Source organism: Hyaena hyaena, unplaced genomic scaffold (assembly GCF_003009895.1).
Source record: "Hyaena hyaena isolate Hyena2069 unplaced genomic scaffold, ASM300989v1 scaffold_307, whole genome shotgun sequence".
NCBI lineage: Eukaryota > Metazoa > Chordata > Mammalia > Carnivora > Hyaenidae > Hyaena > Hyaena hyaena.
In genome coordinates this window covers 751,003-773,418 of record NW_024080939.1, presented here as the reverse complement: position 1 = coordinate 773,418, position 22,416 = coordinate 751,003, and the positions used below count along the sequence as shown (strand labels likewise).

Here is a 22,416-nt window from a genome sequence, read left to right as displayed (position 1 = left end):
ATGTGAATATCTCCTATTCGGTTCATTTAGAACCGAAGTCCTTTCTTTTTAATGTGTGCCTTCAACATTGCAGGAAATCAGCCTTTTCAGAGGAGAAATGCAATTGGTAATTAATTAATTAAGTTTTCTAAATTTACACATAATGCTTTTCTCTGATGGCAGTGTGTCTTTGTTCATGAACTTGTTTAAATCTATGCTTTATGTTGAAACTTTGCTTTTAGCCTTCCAAAACCCAACAGAATAAAAATGAGCCCTTAAATTATTTTTCTCCTTCCAAAATTCACCCGGAGATTGTGGCTGAAGGAAGTCAAATCAGATAACCCCCCTTTGTTATTCTGTTTGTATTTTATTCAAGTACAGGCATCCGACTGATCAGCAATATTAATTTATCTGGATACTTGCCTTACTAACACCTTCACATTTAAATGATTGGCACTTGATGCCATTTGATTAATGCTTTTTTGACATACCAAAAATGAACTGTCATTTAAAAAATTTCATAACCAGGCTCTTATGAAAAGGAGGGGGGGGAAACATAGAATTCGATGATCTTTCCTCACTCTGTCCACTTCTGAGAAGTGAGGTCCACATGGCTTTAGATGTCTTTAGAACTTTCTCATCAGGAATTGCCTTGCACGATAATGTTAAAAGCATGTATAGCCCACATGAGACTTGGTTACATAAGGAGCAAGCCCCTTATGCTGTCATCTGTATCTAGAACCTTTCCTCTTTTAATTCCTCAGTTCACTGAAAAGCAAACCAGAGGGTCATGTGGTTGAATTTTTAAACACCTACACTGGGCAAAAGATGCTCACCTTTTGTTTAAAAGCCCTGCCAAAGCTACCACGCTGAAAATTGACATTTTTACTTTGAAAGGTCTTTCTATGATTCTGCAAGGCACAACTGTGTTACCATTACTAACTTGCTTCAGCTTGTATTTCAACAATAGTGATTCGAAGGAGCTTATTCAAAACTCTTTTTTGCACTGCTTTCTGCCAGACCCCGGCATGTACATATGAGTGACAGCCTCTATCTAGTGCCTGAGTATATGAACCTTTAATCCATCATGGAACTTCTAACACCATAAGAATATATACCTCCCCCCCCAACCCGTGCATACACCTTCATGCACATAACTATTACATAACTACCCATGAAAATGCCACCAGGTTTGAAGCCAGCAGAATGAATATTTTCCTAATCTCATCCAGATTTTGTGGCTATAATTTGGCTACTGGCAAGATTCTAAATTAGCTTTCACTTCAATGAAAGAAGGTAAAATATGTAGTTGGATCTGGGTTTTTTTTTTAACTCCCTCCCGTAATAATCTACGGTTATGCACATGTTAGAAAAAAATTTTTTTAAGTGAACTGGGTGGTCAGTTAAATGGAAGAAAATATTTCACTGCATTATGTTTTCTTATTCCCTAAAGTCTACCTCCATGGAGTGAGCTTCCTTGATAGATGAGACTGTTGTCTTTCTGAATGGAAACCTGCTTTCCTAGGAAGGATGGGGGTGGGGGAGACCCATGAAGGGCAGGGAGCTTGAAAATCCCTGCAACTAGACTGAATTTTCCCTCCCTCTCCCCCTCCCTCTTCTCTCCCTCTCTCCCTCTTCTCTCCCTCTCTCCCTCCCTTCCTCCCTTCCTCCCCTCCTTCCTTCGCTTCCTCCTCCTTTCTCTCTTCCTTCTTTACCACAGCCCCTTTAGTAGGTTAGTGTGGTTAACCTTCGCTCTGGCCAAGTCCAAGAAGGGTTAATGGAGACCCGGATCCTGACAGTCTCCAGGTCCTCGATACTCCAGAGCTCACATCGCAGGAATTAAGAGTATTACCAAGCAAAGAATTCCAGGCACCAATCGCCGTACACCTGAACACACTGCTCCAATCCATTAGGATTCATATTAAAATAATAATAATAATAACTACCCCTTCTGGAAAACGGTTAATTGGATCTGAAGTTATATTTCCTGTTGCACTGAGGGGCCAAGCAGGGCGACCTGAACTGAATTCCTCCAGCTGCCAAGAAAATCGAGCAATTTGGAGGGGAGGAGGAATGGATGGATAGATAGATAAATAGGTAAATAAATAAATAAATCTATCCGCTTCTTCGGCAAGAGCAGATTTTTCAGAAAAGGTCAGGTGCTGGGGGAAAGGAAGAAGAAATGAATCAGGTTCTCCCCTTTGCTCACCTTGCGCCCCTCCTTCCCCCCCTCCCAAAAAATTAGTGTCCTCTTGATTATTTGCAGCTGTGTCGAACCTCGAGTTTTGTTCCCAGTAGCCAGCGAGGCTCCCGCTTCCAGAAGTGAAAAGCCATTTTCACGCCAGGACTTTTGCTGCCTGAGTTTGGGGAGAAGGTTTCCTCTCCCTCTCGGCAAGCTCCCCCCAAAGCCTTGCTAACTTCCGCGAGCCCTGCGACCCTTTGCGACCCTTTGCTCCTCCGCCACTCGAGGCTCCTGCACGCAGCCCTGGGGCCACAGACCGATGGCCACCGCTGGAGCGTGGCTTCAAACCCCCAAAGCGACTTTCCCGCCCTGGAGCGAACGCAGACGTCCTGGGGGCTTCGCTGGCGTGTGTCACCCTGCACCTGCCTTCCTCGTCTGACCTCCTCCCACCTGCCCAGGAGCCCCGAACCTGGAATCCACCGGCCCTGTGGTCCGCAGCGGGTTCCGCCACCCGGCGGCCGCCCTAGACACTGGGTGGGTGGGAGGGACCCGCAGCTCGCGGGGCTGGGCCGCTGCGTCCTCTTTAGGGACATCAAAGGAGGAGAGAGGCAGAGATGCACCAAGCAGAAAGTTCGAGGATGCTTCGGGTCGCGCCTGGGGCGGGAAAATGCAACCCGTCCGGGTCACACCTTTCCTCCAGGAGGTGGCCTGGAGAGATGCGCGGCGGCGGAGCCTGCCGGCGTCCCCGCGCCGGGCCTGCGACCCCACGCCTGTGGCCACCTGCCCGTGTCGCTCGCAGCGTGGACCCCGCGGCGGCCGCGCGATCCTCCCCCGGCGGCGGCGGCCCGGGGAAGCCGGGCCTCGGCGGAGCCCCTGCGGATCGCCGCGCCCTGCGTCTCCCGTCGAGGAGGGAGGGACGGAGGCCTGTGCCCGGGAGCTCCCGGCGGTGGTCCGGCCGCCCACCCCCCCAGGGTTGCTCCCCCTTCTCAGCCTCGCCAAATCCCTGAAAGCCTGGGCCCCCTTCGTCACCCCGGGGGCTTCTAATCACTCCGTATCGATTTCCCTAACTCTTTTCATCCCGTTGAAGACACATCTTAAAACACTCCAGCCCGGAGTGTGCTCTGGGCTTTATCCACACTAATAAAATGATTTACCCTTCTCTCTGCGCTCTTCTCACAGAGGAAAATCGTTCGAGCCCCGGCTACTTGTGTGTGATCAGTAAATATTTAGTGCGGTGACATCCTCAGCTAGTCTTCGGATCGATTCGGGGACCACCGGGAGGTGCGCACGGTCCGGGCGGGGCCGCGCCAAGCCCGCCGAGGGGGCTCCTCCCGCCCTCGCCGCCGGCCGCTGATTTACGGCCTCGGCAACCAGCAAAAGGGGGCGAAAGCGCGCCTGGAAAATTGGCTTTTCAACCCTTTTACTTTTGACATTCAGCCACCTCCCCAGGCTCTCATTCTCGCCTCTGCTCCTTCGCGCCCGGCGCCGCGCCCGACCAGGGGCGCCCTGTGCGCCCTGCGCGCCCTTCCTGCCGCAGCGCGCTGCGCTCGCGCCCCCGCGGCCCGGGGACCACCTATCACAACCCTGCGCCGCGACCGGGGAGGCCCAGGCCCCTGCTCTGGGGGTCTTCGCCTTGGGGGCGAGGTGCACTCTGCCGGCCCACGCCTCAGAGGGTGGAGAGAGGGCGGAGAGGCCCAGATCTCCATTCGCCCCACGAGGAGCCAGTCTCCTCGCTACCTTTTCTCCGACCCTCGGTCGTTCCCACCTTCCCGCCGCTGGTCCTCGACGCCCTTCGGGCCGGAGGGCGTCGAGTGGGAACTTTACTTTCCTGGAAGGGAAGCTCCCGTTTCCTTAGAAGCGAAAAAAGCGCTGGGCTTGGATGTGTTGGAAGGGGGCCTCCTATCCTGATCTTGGCTGTCACAGGGCCGCGGCCCCCTGGCCCTCCCGGCCTCCCCCGGGGCGCACGCTCTCACTGCAAGGCTGCGCCCTGGAACCGGACACCAGGCGGTGGGCCCGACCCGGAATGGGGCACGGCGCTCTCCCCCCACCCCTTCCTGCGGGACCCGCCACTTCAGACGACTGCATGGTCCGAGTAGGGACACGGGAGGGCTACTTAACCCCCTGGATCCCACCGCTCTTCAGCCGGGGTCGGAGGCTCGGGCCTGAACGACTCCAACACTGCAGCCCACCTGTTAGCGGGCCTGCTGCCCTCTCACCTGAGGCTCGGGCCTCTGCAGCTCCCTCGGGCCCAGCGAGGAAGGCGAGCGACCTTGCCGGGTTCGCGCCCCCCTCCCCGCCGGTAGCGCCCCCTCCTTTGTCCTACGCATGATTTTCTAAACTGCCTTATCTGCAGACTATATCTTTATACTAATGCATACTTAATTGGTCCGTCTTGACTGTCCATATAAAACAATTTAATTAGGGTGCTTTCTTGCTTTGGAGAGCAAAGAAAAAAAAATCTGCCCAGTGCTTATTGTATTTAGCACCAATACAGGCAGAAAATGTAGCACAAGTTTTTGGTTGAAAGAGCACCTCTGTGCCCATTGAAGAGCGTTGATCCGAAAAGACAGAAAGGACAAGTAAAATCGATTTGAAGCGACCCTCTCTGTCCCTTTCACACCATTCAGAAACTCCATTCCTTCTAAGACAAAGACCAGCGCCTTGGGAATTCTCAGGGAAAAAGAGGACTCCAGTCCCACAAGCCTAGGGCACTTAAAAAAAAAAAAATCCTTAATATTGGACTTAAAACCGGCCCTCGGTTCTGTGCCCCCCACGTGCGGGTTTCACAGACACCCCCTTGAAGCGTCAGGCAGTATGGCTGGCGACACCCCCCCACCTCTCCGCAAGCTCGGCCTTCTGGCCAGGCCAGACAAGCCTTTTAGGGTTAGTGCAGCCCTCACCTTTGACCCCCAAGATCGGAGTGGCTGTCAGGCTCCAGAGTGCAGAGTTACAACTCAGGCCAAAGTTAAAACAAAACAAAACACACACACAAACATTTCTCTACTCCCAAACCGGTTCTGGTTCCGGCGCCTGAGCCACCTTGCCCAATTGCCCCTTCCACACTTAACTTTTTTTTTCCCCCCCTTCCCTTGCCATGAACTGCCCTGGCCACCTCTGAAGGCAGGAACTTAAGACGACAGGGCAGCGGGGCAGGTTTGCCGTGAGTTGTCTTCCATTAGGAACCCGAATGCCAGGTTATGCGACAGGCGCCCAGGCTCGGGAAGGCGGTCATCGATCAGACCTGGCAGGGAAGGGAGGAGGGAGAATTGAAGAGTGGAGGGCAGGGGAGGGGAGAGGCTGGGCAGTGATCACCTTCACCTGCCCTGAGCCCAGCCGCCGCCCCCCCACCCCCCACCTCCTCACGTTCAACTATCCCTGGACCTTCTGCCGGGGTTAAAGGGGGGCGGGGGTGGAAGGGAGGGGGCACCCCCTGAGTTACACAAGTGGCCTCCTTCTACAAGAGAATGAGTTCACCACCTCCCCAGAGAAAACCTCACCATCCATCCACTCGATATAACTGATGAGACAAACCACAAGGAAAAACTTCTGTAGCCCATATTTATGGTATTAATGAATAGTTAAAAAAAGATTTACACTTCTTATGATCAATATTCTGAGTTATTTCCCTCAAAGTATATAATTACAGTGTCTTCAGAGTTTTCATCATTGTTTGAGGTGGCAAAACCATTTGTAATTTTCATTAGCCAGTAAACATGTAATTAACATTCAGCACTGTGTTTAACTTAATTCCTGTTTAAGACAGGGACAAGAAGCAGCGAAGAGCCTTACTTCCATTTGTCAAGTCTGACATACATCTTCCCATAACAGTTTCCTAAAATAAAAGATCCGTGTTTCCCCATTATTCTTCTCTTAAAACAAAACAAAACAAAAAAATCCATTAGTTAAAACTGTATTAAACTGCAAGAGGCAGCAGAGTTTATTCTCAATTTTCTCTAGTTACTGTATTCCTGCTTCCTTTTTTCATTTGGGAGGGTGGGTGGAGGGAGGGGGTTAATTAAGCATTCATTATTTGAAGACTTGAAATTGGGAACCCCTCCCCCCCCAAAAAAGAAATAGGTTTCCTCCTCAGGAAAGTTCTAGAATGGGGACTGGAAAGGGGGGGGGCACGGATCTGCAGGGGAGTGGGAAAAATCACCTGGGGGGACATGAGTTAAAAGTAGAAAATGAGGATTCCAACGGATTCCTAGGCAAAATGTTGCCCTCCTATTTCAAGTTCTATCTTTGATCCGGGGTGAGGGGAGTCTGTCTGCCAGTCTGCTAGGAGGCTGCTTTTTCCCCCTCCTCTCCCACCTCTGTTTTTTTCCAACTTGCTTTAGGATTAGCCTCCATCCCTCTCGACCCCAAACAGTGGAATTTGGCTGTGCCTCGGGTCGCCTTGCTTTGCAGTATCGCCTATGGTTGTTGGCGGTTTTCTGCTGAGGCTGAGCCGTTTGCTCCAGCCTCCGACTAAACTCATTAAGTTGGGAGATTTTTTTCAATTGGACGGGTGTTTTTAAAGTCTCGTCTTTCCAGCCCCAAACAAGGTGTAACAACGCACTCTTCCTTCTAAGGAATGAGATGAGAGACAAGGATCACTCCAGACATCTCCTACCTACGGTTTGGGGTTTTTTTTCTTAAAGGCGAGGCTTGCATTCCTCAGCAGCTATGTACAAAGCTCCCTGAAACCTCGTCGCTCTAAAGTTAGTGTGCTGGGCTTCCCAGGGCTGAGAACGCCTAATACATGGGGAAGCACTTCCTTGAGGTGGAAGATCTCTCCCCTCACCTTTCCTCTTTTTCCCTGCAGGCTAGTGCCTACTTTTTATCAGTTTGCACAATCGCTTAGATAAACACCGAGGAGGAGATACTCTTTAATTATCAAAGACACATCTTTTCAGGGGCCAACAAAGCATTTATTTCACCCGCCAAACTAAAGGAGAGTTATTCCAGTTTAGAAGGAAGATGCAAGCGGTTTGGGACCTTGAACAAGGCAAATATGGTTTTGGTATGTTTGCTTACAGTATTTTTTCTCTCTCTCTCTCCTTTCTCACTTTTCTCCTTGTGCTGTGTGGGGCTGGGGATGACTTGGGGCTTTTCAAAAAATCGGTTTGCTAACGTGTCTGAAATGCCTAGGACTGTGGTTTCAGGGGTTGGGGGGGGACGGTCAATTCAATGCATTGCCATATTTTATTACATGTGTGTGATAGGGGAGGTGGTGGAGGGGGGAAGGGGGAAAATACAATCGCGAAGCTGCCAAAATATGATTAAACCGAAGCGTAAAGACTGCGGTGCCTCCCCATCTCCTCGTCCTGTCTCCTCAAACTCCTTTCCTTCGATAGAGCAAACTAAAAAGCCAGTCCTCTAAGCGTGTTTTTCCAAGCAACAGACGACTCGGGCTTCTAGCAAAGGAGCTGCGAGGCTCGCGCTAAGTATCAGAATTTACTGTTCGATTTGCCTCCGCGCTTCATTTTGCAACCTTGTGCAACTGACAGCCAGGCAGGCAGGGAGGGAGGGAAGTCCTGCCCGGCGCCCTCGGCCGCGGCTCGGGGAGGCGAGCGCTCGGTGAAAGCAAGGAGGAGAATCGCGACGAGAAGGGTACTCACCATCGGGCGGGGTGGTGGAGCTGGCGTGCGGGTTTCAGGCAAACGTTTACCTTTTTGCTGTCTATTGCAACCGCGCCGGGCTGACTTAAGAAGCAATTCTGTGCTCTGTCCAGAACATTCAAGGAACGGTTCCTCATTTTTAAAAAGCCAGCGAGAGAGACGACAGAGACAGAGAAAGAAAAAGAGAGGAGGGGGTGAGGGGGACGCGCATAAACCCAGTTCAGGGGTAAAAAAAAAAAAAAAAAAAAAAAAAAAAAATCATCACCTCTCCGCCAGTGACTCGGGAAACGCAGAGGTGGCGAGATCCGAGTCCGGTCCAACCAAGCTAGAGCCAATTAATTCTAAATCCTGAAGAATTATTCAGATTAAAATGTACAGAAGTTTCATTCTCGTATGCCTACGTGAGCTCCAAGTCGTTTCCCTTTAAGAGCTCCTTTTCTTTTAAAGTTGAATTTTAGGCAGCGAGGACTCTTACACTAGGGGGCAGACAGATACTATACTTGCTCCAATCTTAAGCAATTTTTTCCCTCCCAGCATATGCTCTGATTTAGCACTGTAAATTTTTCAGAGGACCCAACTCTGACAGCCCCTGGTGATTTTCAAAGTACCACAAGCCAGTGGTTAAAAATTGCATTGACTTGGAAGTTCAGAGGGACACAATGGACGCCCCTTTCCCTATTCATGCAGCTCCAGTGTGGTGGAAGAGGAAAAACACACAGGAACTAGACTGAGGGAAAGGAGGAATTCAATGAATCCTGGTGGACACAACTGGTTTCCACTGAGTTCAGAGTTAAACTCGGCATTGGCTGGGGTCTGTATTCATATTGTGATTTAATTTGGGGACGATGACAGTCATCAGGCCACTTTCTGCACGAAAATCATATTCCTGGGTGGGTTTGCTTTTCTTTTTTTTTTTTTTTTTCCTTCTTCACCAGAGTAAAACAAATGTTTTTCCAACTTTCTCCAGCCAAATTAAAGCTTGCCATTCCCCTCATTAAAATAAATTTACATCTGCAATAAAAGACTGGGCTGGATTTTTTTTTTTTGCACAGTAACGACATATTGATATTTATCTTTTAGTCTTAGAGCTGTTTTATTCAAGGGAAATGAGCATCTCTGAAGAAGGCATTTTAAAATATTCTCCTCTTTTTTTTTTTCTCAGTCTGCAGTCCTTTCTCTTCTTCTATGCAGTCAGATTAACTACAATTGATATGGCCATTTATTTCATTTTTTGGATTTCTAATAGCCACCCATAACTGAATGAATCTGAAATAAAAGAGAGAAACACCTCTGACTTCATGGGAACCCTGTAGTCGTGTGCTTTAGCAGGCTCCAGTTTTGTAAGAGATTGGGAAATTCTTCATTTTAAATCTGAGCCCATCAGAGCGTACTTCAAATACCAAAAATCTCTAAGTGTGCTGTGGAAGATCTTGCTCTTCAGAAATTTCCCACTGCATGTCTGTAAAAGGTGATCTTGCTGTGGAAGTGTTTGCACTCAAGAGGCGAGATTAAGATTTCCCTACAATCAATTATTCTCTTCTATTAAATCGAGATGGGTATGCCCATTAGATTTCCTGTCTCATCCCAACCCCTCCACATCTCTGCTGCGATTGCCCCTAATCTACTGACATTTGTAGCATTAGGCAATCCCTTGAATCACAGGAGTTGAGAGGGAAAAAGAAAAAATAAACACACACACCTTCTTTGAAATGATTTCTTTTCCATCCTTCTGTCCTCTTTAAGAGAAAGTTATATTGTAGCTCTAATCTACCTGAAATTCTCAACCTGCCTTCTCTCTGTGGCAACTTCATTATATACCAGGTTTATGGTAGTTCAGTGTCCACTATAGTGGGTTGGTTTTTTTTTTTTAATAACTTTCAAATAATCCCAGCACCTGCAGGTTTAGTGAAATACGTGATTTCTGCGGAGAAAGAGTGAGGGCTAAGAAGGTTTCAGCAATGAAGTGTAAAGAGGGTTTCTCCTTCCCTAAAAACCAGCCCTTGTCTGCCTGCATCTTCACTCAGTACCTACCTTGTATTCTGCCTGTGTGTAAAGGGTATTTACTGAATGCAAAGTGCACACCAGCACAGGTCAATTATATGTATGGTTTATGTTGGTTGTTGCTTGCTTTTTTTTTTTTTTAATCTTTCATCTTGTCCATTTTTTTGAACTATCAAGGATGCTTTCCTGGGGTCATTAATTTACTCTTTATATGTGTTCATGCTTCCTGAAGCTCAGAGTGTTTTCTGTAAAATATTTTAATTGTTCGTGAATCTGGTTGGCTTACAAGTTTACAGGTTTTCGTGGTGCAAAATGTGTATGATGGTGTCAAAATTGTGTTTTCTAAATGTCGAATCATCCTAACTAACTAACCTCCCCTAATCAAACCGAAAGGTTTCTGCCTTGAAATGTAGTGGGTTGTGTGGGGCCAAATCTGGATGTTTGATGTTCAAAACCAAACGCCCTGGAATTCAGAGACCCATCCACGTTGATGATTTTAGCACATTGAGCAAAGTGGCAGAGGCTATGAAGTTGTTATTGCAGTGAATCTCTTGAGGTAGACTGTGGCTTGTGTGTGGTTCTTGTGAGTTGTGTTTGGAATTCTTTCCCATTTGGAGCAGACTCTCTGGTGGTGGTTTAATGACTATATGGGTGCCTAAAAGGAACCTGAGGAACAATGAAGTTCGTACTCAACTCTTCTATGACCTAGAAGCATAGTCGCTGAAGTCTTTGTCTGTGTACATTGACAAATGTGCATCTGATGTATGTGCGCTTACATGTGTGTACTGAGGGTGTGCACGGGTGGCTGGGAGGCTGCCTCCGCTTGTCCATCAGCGGCCAGAACGGTCTCCCCAGCTCTCTCCACGGTTGAGTGTGTGGCAGGACGTTGGCCGGTGAGTTAGCTACAACTAATGAGAGAGGATAAAGTTGAGGAAAATTGATTTTAATTGCGTCATGACAATGAGATGAAGTCTACTTGTGCTTCTCAGCATCCGAGGTGTTTCATTTGAGCAATTAAAATGTCAGGCCACATACCTGTGAAACGTTAACCCTACAAGGAAAAGACAGATACTAAAGGACTTTTTTTTTTTTCCTTTTTAAAGGAAAAAAAAAAAAAGAGGTGCGGGGGGGGGGGAAGCCACAAAACCAAGCAAGTGATCAGAGCTGATTAAGAGAAGGGTCTACCGTCACCCGGATCTGACCAAATCTTTCGTTTGGAAAATGCCTCCAAGCTCGGTTCTCGGCCCCTTCCTACCCCCACCCGTGACCCCTCTGCAAAGAAACCGGGGAACTTTTCTCTTTCTCTGGCACTGTGGGCACAAAGATGCGCCGGGAGTCCCGGGTGGTGCGCGAGCGACGGATTTCGCGGCGTCGCCAAGTTGCGGGAGGCGAAGTCCTCGATTCCATCCGGAGCCGCTCGCGGAGCCTTTAAGAAGCGTTCGTGTGTGCGCGCCGCGCTCCTCTCCCCGCCGGGGCGGAAACCTCCGGTGCGGGGCGCGGAGAGCTCGGGGGCCGCGTGCCCGGGGCCGGCCCGGGCCCATCCCCCGCCCGGCGGCGGCGGCGGCGCGGCCGCCCCCTCCCCGCCCCCCGCGGCCCCCCGCGCGCCCCGCGCCGCGGCCGCGACGCCGCTCGCGCTAGGACCGGGCTGCGCCCGCGGCCGCCATGGCGGGGCCGCCGCGCTCCGGCCAATGACGGCGAGGGGGCGGCGCGCGCGCGCCTGGCCAGGCCAACCCCGGCTGCTGCCTTATAAGGCGCGCCGTCGCCATGGCAACGTGCGCTAAGTTGCAGCAGTCGTGTCAAAGTTCACTATATAGAGAGCTCAGTGAGCTGATCGCGGAGAAGCCACTTCTGCCAGCCCCGGCGCCTATAAATCGCATTCCCTCCCGCGCCCCCCTTTTTAGCATATTTGATCACTTTGATTCTCTGTTCTTTTCTCTCCGCGGTGTGTGTGTGCGTGCGCGCGTGTGTGTTTTCTTCTCCTCCTCCTCCTCTCCCCGAGTTGCCTCCTTTCTCCGGGTGCCGTGCTGCCTTTTTTTCCCTTCTTTCATTCTTTCTCTCCGTCTTTTTCTCCCCCCTCTGCGCACGAAGGATGTGCTTCTAGGTGGTGATCTGCCCTCCTCTCTCTCTTTTATCATTTCTCCCCCGCCGCCGGCGAGTTGACTCTTTCCCTATGTGTGTGAGGCGGCGGCGGCAGCAGCAGCAGCGGCGGCTCCGGCGGCGGCAGCAGCGGCAGCAGCGGCTTCAGCGGCGGCGGCGGCGCTAGACGCGGCGGCTCCGGGCCCGACCCGGCGGCTTCGGCGGCGGCGGCGGCGGCTGCGGCGGCGGCGGCGGCCCGGGCGGCCCGCAGGGAGCGGCGAGCGGCCTCCATCCGGCGAAAGCGGGCGGCGGCGGCCGGAGCGGGCGAGCGCGCGCCGGGCGCCCGTGGCAGGCGGCGGCGGCGGCGGCGGCGGCGGCCCAGCGCCAGGACGACGCCGCGCAGCGCCCGACGCGGACCACTTTCATGCTGATTCCCCCGGACCCAGGCAGCGCTCCGGCCACTCCGCGGGCCGCCGGCCTCCGCCCCGGCCTGCCCGGCTCTCTGGGCGCGCCCGCGACCGGCGCCTCCGCTCTCCCAGTCCTCCTGATTTCGATGGCTTTCCTGAATGGCTGACTGTGGGCTGCCCTGGACTTGGCCCCCGGACAGTCGCCTCTCCTCCTCCTCCTCCTCCTCCTCTTCCTCCTCCTCTTCCTCCTCCTCCTCCAACTCCTCGGCACACCAGCTCTGAGAGCGAGAGAGTGAACGAGAGAGGGAGGGAGAGAGTGAGAGCGAGGGAGATCTTTGGAGAGATTTTTTTTTTTTTTTTTTTTTGCCTCCTACTTCTGTCTTGAAGCCAGACAATCGACTTGCGGCTCTCCCTCCCCTCCCTCTCTCTCCACGTTCTGCTCCCACTCTCTCTCCCCTGGCCCCCTTCCCCTCCCCTCCGGGGCCGAAAGCCCCCCGCAACCAACAAAGCTGAGCCGAGGGAAACAAACAAAACAAACACACCGGGCCAGACAAGCCATCGACAAAACTTTGCAAAAGCAGAAACAAAAAAGGAAAAACTAACCAACCTCAACCAACCAGCCCCCGAGCCACCCGGGGCGCCCTCCCGCGCCCTCTCGCACCCTCGCACACACAAAAGGCGGCGCGCCGGAGCCCGAGACCCGGGAGCCGCCGCCGCCCGCAGCCAGGGGAGCAGGAAGTCCGGACGCGGCCCCCATAGATATGGCAATGGTAGTCAGCACGTGGCGCGACCCCCAGGACGAGGTGCCCGGCTCGCAGGGCAGCCAGGCCTCGCAGGCGCCGCCGGTGCCGGGCCCGCCGCCCGGCGCCCCGCACACGCCACAGACGCCGGGCCAAGGGGGCCCGGCCAGCACGCCGGCCCAGACGGCGGCCGGCGGCCAGGGCGGCCCCGGCGGCCCGGGCGGCGACAAGCAGCAGCAGCAGCAGCACATCGAGTGCGTGGTGTGCGGGGACAAGTCGAGCGGCAAGCACTACGGCCAGTTCACGTGCGAGGGCTGCAAGAGCTTCTTCAAGCGCAGCGTGCGGAGGAACCTGAGCTACACGTGCCGCGCCAACCGGAACTGTCCCATCGACCAGCACCACCGCAACCAGTGCCAGTACTGCCGCCTCAAAAAGTGCCTCAAAGTGGGCATGAGACGGGAAGGTATCGGCCTCTCCTTTCTCCCCCCCACCCTCGCCTGGGGTCCCGGGGCCCTGGGTGCGTTTGGCTAGCCTGCTCTGGGTAAGGACGCAGAAGCCCCCAAGCTCTTCTCTTCGTATTGCAGCTGAAAGGGGGTTTATACTAGAAGCAACTTCTGCACTGGAACCCAGACCCCCAAATCCGCATGCTTTGGCCGACTGATCTCCTCCTCTACTTTCTCTCCGGGCTGTTTCATTTTCTTTGCATTGATTGCGAGTGCATTGGAGTTCGCCTTTCTGCGAGGGATGGGGTGTTGTCTGTTGTTGTTTTAGAAAAAAAAAAAAAGCCTGGTTTACTTCTCCCGTCTTTCCTCTCGATTTCTCCCTCTCTCTCTCCCCCTTGTTTTTCCTGCATGTTCAACATATGTCCCTCCTCCCCACCCCTTTCCCCAGCCCCCACCCTCTCCAAAAAAAAAAAAAAAAACCAACCTGAGATTGTACTTTTGTACAGGAGGTTCAAATTACAAATGGCAATTTTATGCACTTCGCCGTATTAACGCTGCCGCCCGGGCAGCGCTCATGTGACCCTCCGTGGATTAACATTCTGCTAAAAAAAAAAAAAATACCTCTGTTTTCTTTTTTCCTTTCACTTTTGAAAGGAGGAGAGCGCGATAGGAGTAGGGACGGGTGGGCGAGGAGCCCTCGGCGGCCGCTTTCGCTCCGCGCGAGTTGGGTCTTTGTGATATGAAATTCGCCGAGCGCCGCGAGCCGTGCTCGGCCAATGGCGCGCTCGGCGCCGGGCGCGGGCTCCGGGCTCCGGGCGAGCGAACGCCGGCCTTTCTTTGTGTTTCTGCGAGAGCGACTCTCCCGGTCCGGCGTCACATAACAGCCCGGGCCCGAGCCTCGCCAGTCTCCCCCGGCCCTCCTGGGCCCTGCCCGGGCCGCGCCGGCGCCGGCCGCCTGCTCCCCGCCTCTCCCCGGCTTCCTCTCGCCTCGGCCGGCCTCTCTCTCCGCCCTCTCCCTCCGTCTCTCTTTCTCCGAGCACACTGATCGGGCTGCCGCCAGACCTCGGCTCTCCGCTCTTCTCGCACCGGGGGGCTCCCCGCCGGGCTGGGGCCGGGGCTGCCGGGTTTGGGGGGGCGGGGGGAGAGTGGTTGCACGGCGGCCGCAGGCCGTCTGGGGTGAACCCTGGTGTCTTTTGCAAAAGCGTCTCACCCTCCCCCCCAGACTCGCCCCTCCCGCTCCCTCTCCTCCAATCAATAAGAAATATCAGCTGTTTAGCAGCAAAGAAGCAAGATGCCCCCAGAATGCTACATCCCGCCCACAGTGCCGGGGGACCCCGAGGCAAAGTGGCCAATGCTGGGTCCTCGGCGGCCCAGCCCCGAGCGGGCCTCGGAGGCGAGTGTGCCCCTCTGGCCGCCAGAGCTTGCTTGGGTGGTGGCTTGAGAGGAGGCTGCGGGCGCACGGAGACTTCCAGGTCCGTGGCCCTGGCGCGCTGGCGAGAGGGGCAGGCCTGCTCGATCTGGCGCGGTGCGGGCTCTGGGTCAGGCGGGGGGTCGGGCTGGGGCAGACCCTGCCCGGGGAGCTGGGCCACGAGGCTGGTCATTAACTGCGGGGTGTCTCCTTTCCTCCCCGCAGCGGTGCAGAGGGGCAGGATGCCGCCCACCCAGCCAACCCACGGGCAGTTTGCGCTGACCAACGGGGACCCTCTCAACTGCCACTCGTACCTGTCCGGATATATTTCTCTGCTGCTGCGCGCCGAGCCCTATCCCACGTCCCGCTTCGGCAGCCAGTGCATGCAGCCCAACAACATCATGGGCATCGAGAACATTTGCGAACTGGCCGCGCGGATGCTCTTCAGCGCCGTCGAGTGGGCCCGGAACATCCCCTTCTTCCCTGACCTGCAGATCACCGACCAGGTGGCCCTGCTTCGCCTCACCTGGAGCGAGCTGTTCGTGCTGAACGCGGCACAGTGCTCCATGCCCCTCCACGTCGCCCCGCTCCTGGCCGCCGCTGGCCTACACGCCTCACCCATGTCCGCCGACCGAGTGGTCGCCTTTATGGACCACATACGGATCTTCCAAGAGCAAGTGGAGAAGCTCAAAGCGCTGCACGTCGACTCCGCCGAGTACAGCTGTCTCAAGGCCATAGTCCTGTTCACCTCAGGTAGGAAGGAGCCCTGCCCTCTGTGCCCAAGGACTCCTAGCTCAGAGTTAGGGCCCCGAGAACTTGGGAGTCCCCTGACTGAGCCCAGCCTCCCCCTTCTCCCCCCCCCCTTGAAAGGCCAAACTGTTGAGGGCAGCTTGGAGTGGGGACTTGGTAGAGCTGCTGGGCCTCACCAGGCCTGGCCTGGGAACAAGAGAGTGAGGCTGGGGCTTCCCGAAGGTCCCTTCAGGCACAGGCTCTCAAAGTGGGCCAGGGGGGAAGCCTCGGGAGCCTGCCAGACTGGCAGGGGGGTTCCTGCACCCTCCCTTGGCCCAGGCCTCCGGGGCTAGCTGATCCTGTACAGCCTCCTCTACCCCAGGACTCGCTCATTCTGTCGCCCTGACTGAGCCTCCAGTGGACGCCTCTGGGCCCTGGAGCTGTCCTGGCGTCCTCTCTGCAGGAGAGAAAAGTTTGCCTGCGAACTCAGTAGGAGCTGGGGCTCCAGGCAAATCCAACCTGAGGGCAGCAGTTTTCAAAGTCATATTCTTATTAAAACAATGCCGACTGCCAGGCGAGGAGGAAGAGCTGTCAGGAAAGGGGCAAGGGGAAGAAAAGGGCCATCATAACTGTCCTGAGTGTGTGCAAGGGGTTGAGGACTCTGGCCCCCAGCTTGCGCTGCCCAGGCAGACACTTCAGACAATTCTCAAACCACCCAAAATGTGTGCCAGCTTGGGCTGGGTCTGAACGTTGCCAGCGATATAAAACCATCATTGACTGTATTATGAAACCTAATTAGTTTGTATGTAGTTTAACCTGTGTGAGTAATAGATCTGATATTAATTAACTCTCGAGGCCAAATGATTTTTGAAGGTGTCTGGCTTTCCACTTTGGGCCACACCTGAGCCTTTGGGCTGCCTCCAGGCTGAGATCAGCACATCCCAGGTGGGTGGAAATCACCCCCTCTGCATCCTCTTTCTAAGTTGTCAGCTGAGCCCTTTGTCATGGCTGAAAGGGGGAGAGGGGTTCCCAATGAAGAATTGCACACATTTGGATGTTGGTAGGGCTGGGAACCTAGGGACTGCAGTTTTTACAGCTTGTAATCAGGACACCAGAAGAGCTGTGTCGCTCTCCTGGCAGACAAAAAGATGCACAGTCTCTTCCTTATTGTTTGAAGGAAATCTGGGGACCCAAGTCATCAGCTCAATCGATTGCAGGTTCTGAGTCCTTAACCCACTGTCTGTTACACACTGCTGTTTTTTTACACGTAGCCTTCCCCCGCCATGCACACAGGCACCCCAAATTCTGCCTTTGAAAGTCCTTAGGTAATCAATTAAAGTGCAGTGGCTGGGCAAAGAGCTGTATAGAGAGGCTTGGATCTGGAGTATTTTTCCTCAGGGGAACTGTCATAACTAGAACATTTGCCTGATGCAAATGTACAGGCAGGGTATTCCCCTAACCCCAGAGTCACCTTCACCCCCAGCCCTCCACCCCGGCCCAGATCCCAGACCCCAGACGAAGGGGGGTGTTGTTAATTTCTCCATATCATTGTTAGCTCTTAGCCTTACCCTTGGTCTTTCAAGGAAAGAAATGCCTGATACTGTCGTAACAGTTTAATTTATTACTTTTTGCAAAATGTAGAGGACTGTGTGGAGAATGCAAATCGCCTCACAAAGAGATAAAGGTCCCTCTTATCTGATTCGTAGGGAGACACACAGAGTACCACTGCAGAGGGAGGGAGTCCTGTGCAAACAGATCTTTTAATTCCTGACCACAGACACCTATGCGTTCTTTACATGCACGGTCCCTAGATACACACATGAGGAAATTACATGTGTGTTCTGGTTCTGGGGGCTGGAGGTAGTGGGGGCTGTTTTCAAATATCTGTTTTAAGGATTTATGCTACGCATGTGTTAGCGCCCAAGTCTTGTCTGGGGAGCCCAGAAAGGTCAGGTCACAACCTGCACTGCCTTCACTGAGAAGCCTCTCATTTCAAAGGCACTTATTGTATTTTCACGTATCCGAAAGAGAAAAGTGTTTTTCCTGAAGATAACAGGAAGGGGGTTCTTCTTGGAGAGACCTGGGTTTTTTTAAATAAATAAATAGATAGATAGATAGATAGATAGATATATAAATAAATAAATGGGGGTAGAAGCAAAAGGGAGAGAGAAGAAAGGGGGGAAAAGAAACAGCTCAAATGAACAGAGAGATCACAGTTTGCATGGCTGCCCTTCAATAGGGCTAAACTGACAAGATCAGTTTTAAAGGGCCACTTAAATCAGTTTCAAAGACTGGAGAAAAATGAGTCGCCCTCTTTGGGGAGAATCTGAGGCTGGGTCGTGGACGCCATTACTAGAGGCTGGGCCAGGTTGTGGCCCTCCCCTCCCCCCCCAATGTATAATTATAAGCCAAACTATTATTTACAGAGGAGGAGGGGGAGGAGCACTGGCAGTTTAGGTTTCATCTGTTTGTCTGTCTGTTTACTGACTTGAGCCGGATTCACCCAATGCACTTTGCTTGGGCCTCCCAGTGACCAAGCCTGAGGACTGGTAGAGTGCAAGCCTACAGTGCACTGAGCTGTGTTTTACTTTAAAACAAATACCCCAGGACCATCTCGTGCTCTCCACCCCCCTCCCCACTCCCCTCCCGCCCAAGTTTTCAGTACAGAGGCATTTGCTCCAACTCCGGTTGGGGCAGTTTGACAGAGCACTGTACACACACCTCATGTGACCCATTTCAAACCTCTTAATCTGATGACTGAATTCTTCTTCTTCTCCTCCTTCTCCTCCTTCTTCTCCTTTTTTTTTTTTTTTAAACTTTCTTCCAGATGCCTGTGGTCTCTCTGATGTAGCCCATGTGGAAAGCTTGCAGGAAAAGTCCCAGTGTGCTTTGGAAGAATACGTTAGGAGCCAGTACCCCAACCAACCAACGCGATTCGGAAAGCTTTTGCTTCGCCTCCCTTCCCTTCGCACGGTCTCTTCCTCAGTCATAGAGCAATTGTTTTTCGTCCGTTTGGTAGGTAAAACCCCCATCGAAACCCTCATCCGGGATATGTTACTGTCCGGCAGCAGTTTTAACTGGCCGTATATGGCAATTCAATAAATAATAAATCAAAATAAGAAGGGGGAGTGAAACAGAGAGAAAGAAAAGGCAAAAGACTGGTTTGTTTGCTTAAATTCCTTCTGTTAAGAAAGGATATAAAAGGATGTTACAAGTTTGCTAAAAGAAGAGAGGGGAAGAATTTAATGGACTGTGAATTTCAAAAAAAAAAAAAAAAGACTGTCAAATGAACTTTTACAGAATGCATTAAAAAAAAAAACGCCTGTGTCGGTCAGAACAACTTGCTACTTATCATTTTTGTATAAAAAGGAAATTAGTCTTTTTCTTTTTTTGGTAAATTTTTGAAAAATATTGCTAAAAGTGCATTTAAGGAGATTGGGAGAAAATTAGCAGAATGGAGAAAGTAAGTCTTTTTTTTTTCCAAATTATTAATTGTCCTGTGTCTATGTACCTCTAGCTGTTCTTTTTTGTACTTTTCTGGTTCCAAACCAGTTTATTCTGTGGTTCTATAATAAGTTTTGATATAATCTTGGCTTCTTAAAAACTGTGTATCCTTAAACTATATGTTCTGCAAGAATTAAAACTGAGTCCATGAAAATACCATAGGAAGACATAAAACTTTAAAAGGCAACTCAGAGGTGATGGAAACGCACTTACAAGTGGTGACCAAAAATTTTAGGTGGAGTTGAGCACTCTTAATTTGAGAACTGGAGGAATTACACACAACACTTAACTTCCCCTACCCTGCCCCCCCAAAAAAAGACACCATGACAAACCTAGCTTTTTAAAAATATTTTAAGAAAGAGAATGAACTGTGGAATTTATTGGCAGCCAAGGAATGTGTCCAAGACACATGCTGAGGTTTTGAATAAAAAGTGAACTTTTGTAATTTGAATTGGGTCCCGCTTAGTTCTTGAATTGTTATGAAAATCCTATATCTGTTTGTATATTTGCAAACCCTTTGTATTATAATTGTTGATATTTTCCCTTTTTAAAAAATACCATTGAAATCAGCATGACAAAATAACACTGTTGGCACTTATAGGTAACGTGATTGATTCAGTATCTTAGAGTTTACAGTTTGTGTTTTAAAAAAAACTGAAGGTTTTTTTTTTTAAGTGCAACATTTCTGTATACTGTAAAAGTTATAATAACTGAACTGTTTGGTCGAGTCTTTGTGTGTTATATTCCAAGGAAAATTGAAAGTATTCAGAAATTAAAATATTATTTGATATCTGAAATCTGTTTGGCTGTCCCCACTCACTGTTTTTCCATCGATAAGAGCCCCTGTGAGCTCTCGCTGAGCTGGGCTGGGGGCTTCATGTATTCACTCCCCTCAGTCAGTTTGTTCAAAGGTGGACTAGTGTATTTGCCTGTTTAATTTGGGTGTGTGTTGGGGGGGTGGAGAAGCTGAAGTTAATGGCTTATCTATGGTTTAGGAAGTGCCATACTGATATAGTAAATCACCCCCATTCACCTAATCCTCCTTTTAATTAAAAATGGATTTTCCAGGAAAAAAAAAAGGCCCTTATATTTGTCACACTTAAGTGCCTGCTTAGGGAAGGTATTGTGGAAAGTATTAGAAATCTTGAGATCAGTATCTATTTTATGATCAGAAGAAAAAATACTGTTTTGTACATTTCTGACAGTTCAGCAAAAGACAGTTCTAGCAAGCTAATCACAGCATTGTAAATAGAGGGCAGTTGTTTGCAGTGAGTTTTTCCTTAAGTAGGTGTGATTTTTAAAAATACTCCGTGGTTCTCATCTAGCTTGGTTGTTGAGAGGATTTCAGATTCAGTGATCTAGCTTATAGTGCTGAAGGGTCTGTTCTTAGTGTATATATGATAACTTGCTGTTGGCCTGTCTTTCCCCTCCCCCCTTTACGTTCATTCTGTGAGAGCATGACCACAGGTCAAGGGAGTCTCTTCCACTGGAGTTATGTACATAAAAACACATCGACATTTTGACATTTCGGATTGTGTAGATACAATCTGTACTGCTCTTGGGATCCTTTGTCCTTAGAAGCCAAATTAAGAAAAAGAAGAGAAAGAAAGAAGGGAGGAAACTTTATAGGGTGTGCTGATTTGGAAGTAGTAACTATTTTGTTTTGGAGGTTTTCCTATTTTTTCCTCTTTCTCTTTTCCTGGTTTGGAGGAAGCTCAGTGCGTGGGAGCTTGCAGTTTTGTTCTTATTGAGGCTTTCCAGCAGCCCACCCCCCCACCCTACTTCCCTAATGTTGTGGTTCAATTTTAAAATCGGGAGGGGAGGTGGAAGAAAGGGGATCATTTTGTAAAGTGTATTAAACTTTGATACTCAGTTCAATACATGTAGACCAGAAAAATCTGTCTGATGTGTGCATCTGAGCAGTTCTCCATCTGACCCTCAGCTTCTTTCTGTAGATATATACATACATAAATACAAGTACGGTCCTAGGGCAGAATATCGCTGACCTTTTAGCTCGAGGTTTGCTGGTTGTTGTTTATTTTCTCCTCTTGCAAGTGCTATCCATGTGAGTGTGTGAAGTTTCTCTAATAAGTAAAACACAGGCCCTTTTCCTTGTTTGTTTTGTGTTAGTTTATTGTAAACAGCCATTTGTTGTAAATTATTATTGGCATTAAATTATAATTTATGATTTTCAAAGCAAAAGACAGTCCCTGTTTTATTATGCTTTAAGCATGTCTTCTAGTCATTGGAAATCTCTCTCTCACTCTAAGTTTCAGCAATGAGCTTGGGGGTCTGCGAGGCAGAAAAACAGGACCCAAAATTTTTCAAACGGGTTAAAACAAAACCCCTTGTATATGTGTAGAGTGGCCGGAGGAGGATCTGTTTAGAGTCTTGAGTTTGGTTTAAGTTTATTGCATTTAAAGAAAGTTTTTCTTTTCACGCTGAGTTAGAACAAAAGATCTTTGCTGCAACTGAACTGGACAAAAGACGAGGGCTGGGACCCAGCGAGTGCGTTCTGTGTGAAATTGACGAGATCTTTAAAAAAGCTGCTAAACATGGCGACTCTTTCCCTTTAAGTGTCTCTTTTTCCTTGCTGGTTTTTTTTTTTTTTTTTTTTTTTCTTCCTCCCATCTGATCTGAGCTTGCTTTATTTCTTTCCCCAACCCGCTCCCCCTCCTCCTCTTGGCGCTCAGGGGTGTGAGAGAACCCAGTTAGACGCGAAATGCAACAATAGTCCGAGGAGAGAGAGCGAGGGGCGATCGCGGCTTCTCGCCACTTTCAAACAAACCTGGGGGAAGACTAAGCTGGGGTGGGGGTGGGGGGGCGGCTGGAGGACCGCAGCCCGTCCGCTCGGCTCGCGGTCGCCCTGCCCCGGCCTCGCGGCGTGAGCTCCCTTCCCTGGGCCGCGAGGGGCTGGGGCTCAAAGTTAGCGGCCGGTGTCCGGGGCTGGTCCCGCGGAGACGGCCGGGCTCGCATCCGGCCGGCTTGCAGGGACGGGGGCCCGGAGCTGGCAGCCGCTGCGGAAAAGTGCCTGCCCACCCCCCCCAGCCCCCGCCCCCCACTTACGTGCGGCGGAATTCCGCCCGCGCCCCGGGAAAGTCCGGGGTGCCGGGCGCGCGGAGCTGCACTCCCTGGCTGTGCACCGCGCGGCGGCGGGCGGGGGGCGGGGGCGGGGGCGGGGGGCGGTCAGGGGGAGCTCGAGCGTGTGAAACTCTGCTTCGAAGCTCGCTTTTGACTTGGTCCTATGAGCTGAGCCAACATGGCGTCTCCCATTGCACCGCGAGCGCCGGGCTGCCAGGCACGGCAGGGCCGGGTAATAGAAAACACATTGGTTACCAAAAAGGAGG

General features: G+C 51.2%; 1 protein-coding gene across 4 annotated transcripts; it reads left to right on the top strand.

The window, feature by feature from the left end:
* The first annotated feature begins 6,857 nt into the window (after positions 1-6,857).
* NR2F2 (nuclear receptor subfamily 2 group F member 2) lies at positions 6,858-19,866 on the top strand. 4 transcript variants are annotated; one of them, XM_039248234.1, is made up of 3 exons: positions 6,858-7,163; positions 15,062-15,589; positions 18,393-19,866. In XM_039248234.1, the coding sequence occupies exons 1-3, from the start codon at positions 7,121-7,123 to the stop codon at positions 18,665-18,667; spliced, it is 846 nt and encodes a 281-aa protein (XP_039104165.1). In that variant the 5' UTR covers positions 6,858-7,120; the 3' UTR covers positions 18,668-19,866. The 4 variants fall into 4 exon arrangements, with proteins under 4 accessions (XP_039104165.1, XP_039104163.1, XP_039104164.1 ...); XM_039248232.1 differs by lacking the exon at positions 6,858-7,163 and adding an exon at positions 12,548-13,448; XM_039248233.1 differs by lacking the exon at positions 6,858-7,163 and adding an exon at positions 14,625-14,821.
* Positions 19,867-22,416: the final 2,550 nt, after the last annotated feature.

Excerpts from the sequence above, each read along its gene's own strand:
- NR2F2 (XM_039248232.1), top strand. The coding sequence starts at position 13,007 with ATGGCAATGGTAGTCAGCACGTGGCGCGACCCCCAGGACGAGGTGCCC. Across the intron at positions 13,449-15,061 it reads AGTGGGCATGAGACGGGAAG|CGGTGCAGAGGGGCAGGATG; the intron begins GTATCGGCCTCT and ends TCCTCCCCGCAG. Across the intron at positions 15,590-18,392 it reads CATAGTCCTGTTCACCTCAG|ATGCCTGTGGTCTCTCTGAT; the intron begins GTAGGAAGGAGC and ends ACTTTCTTCCAG.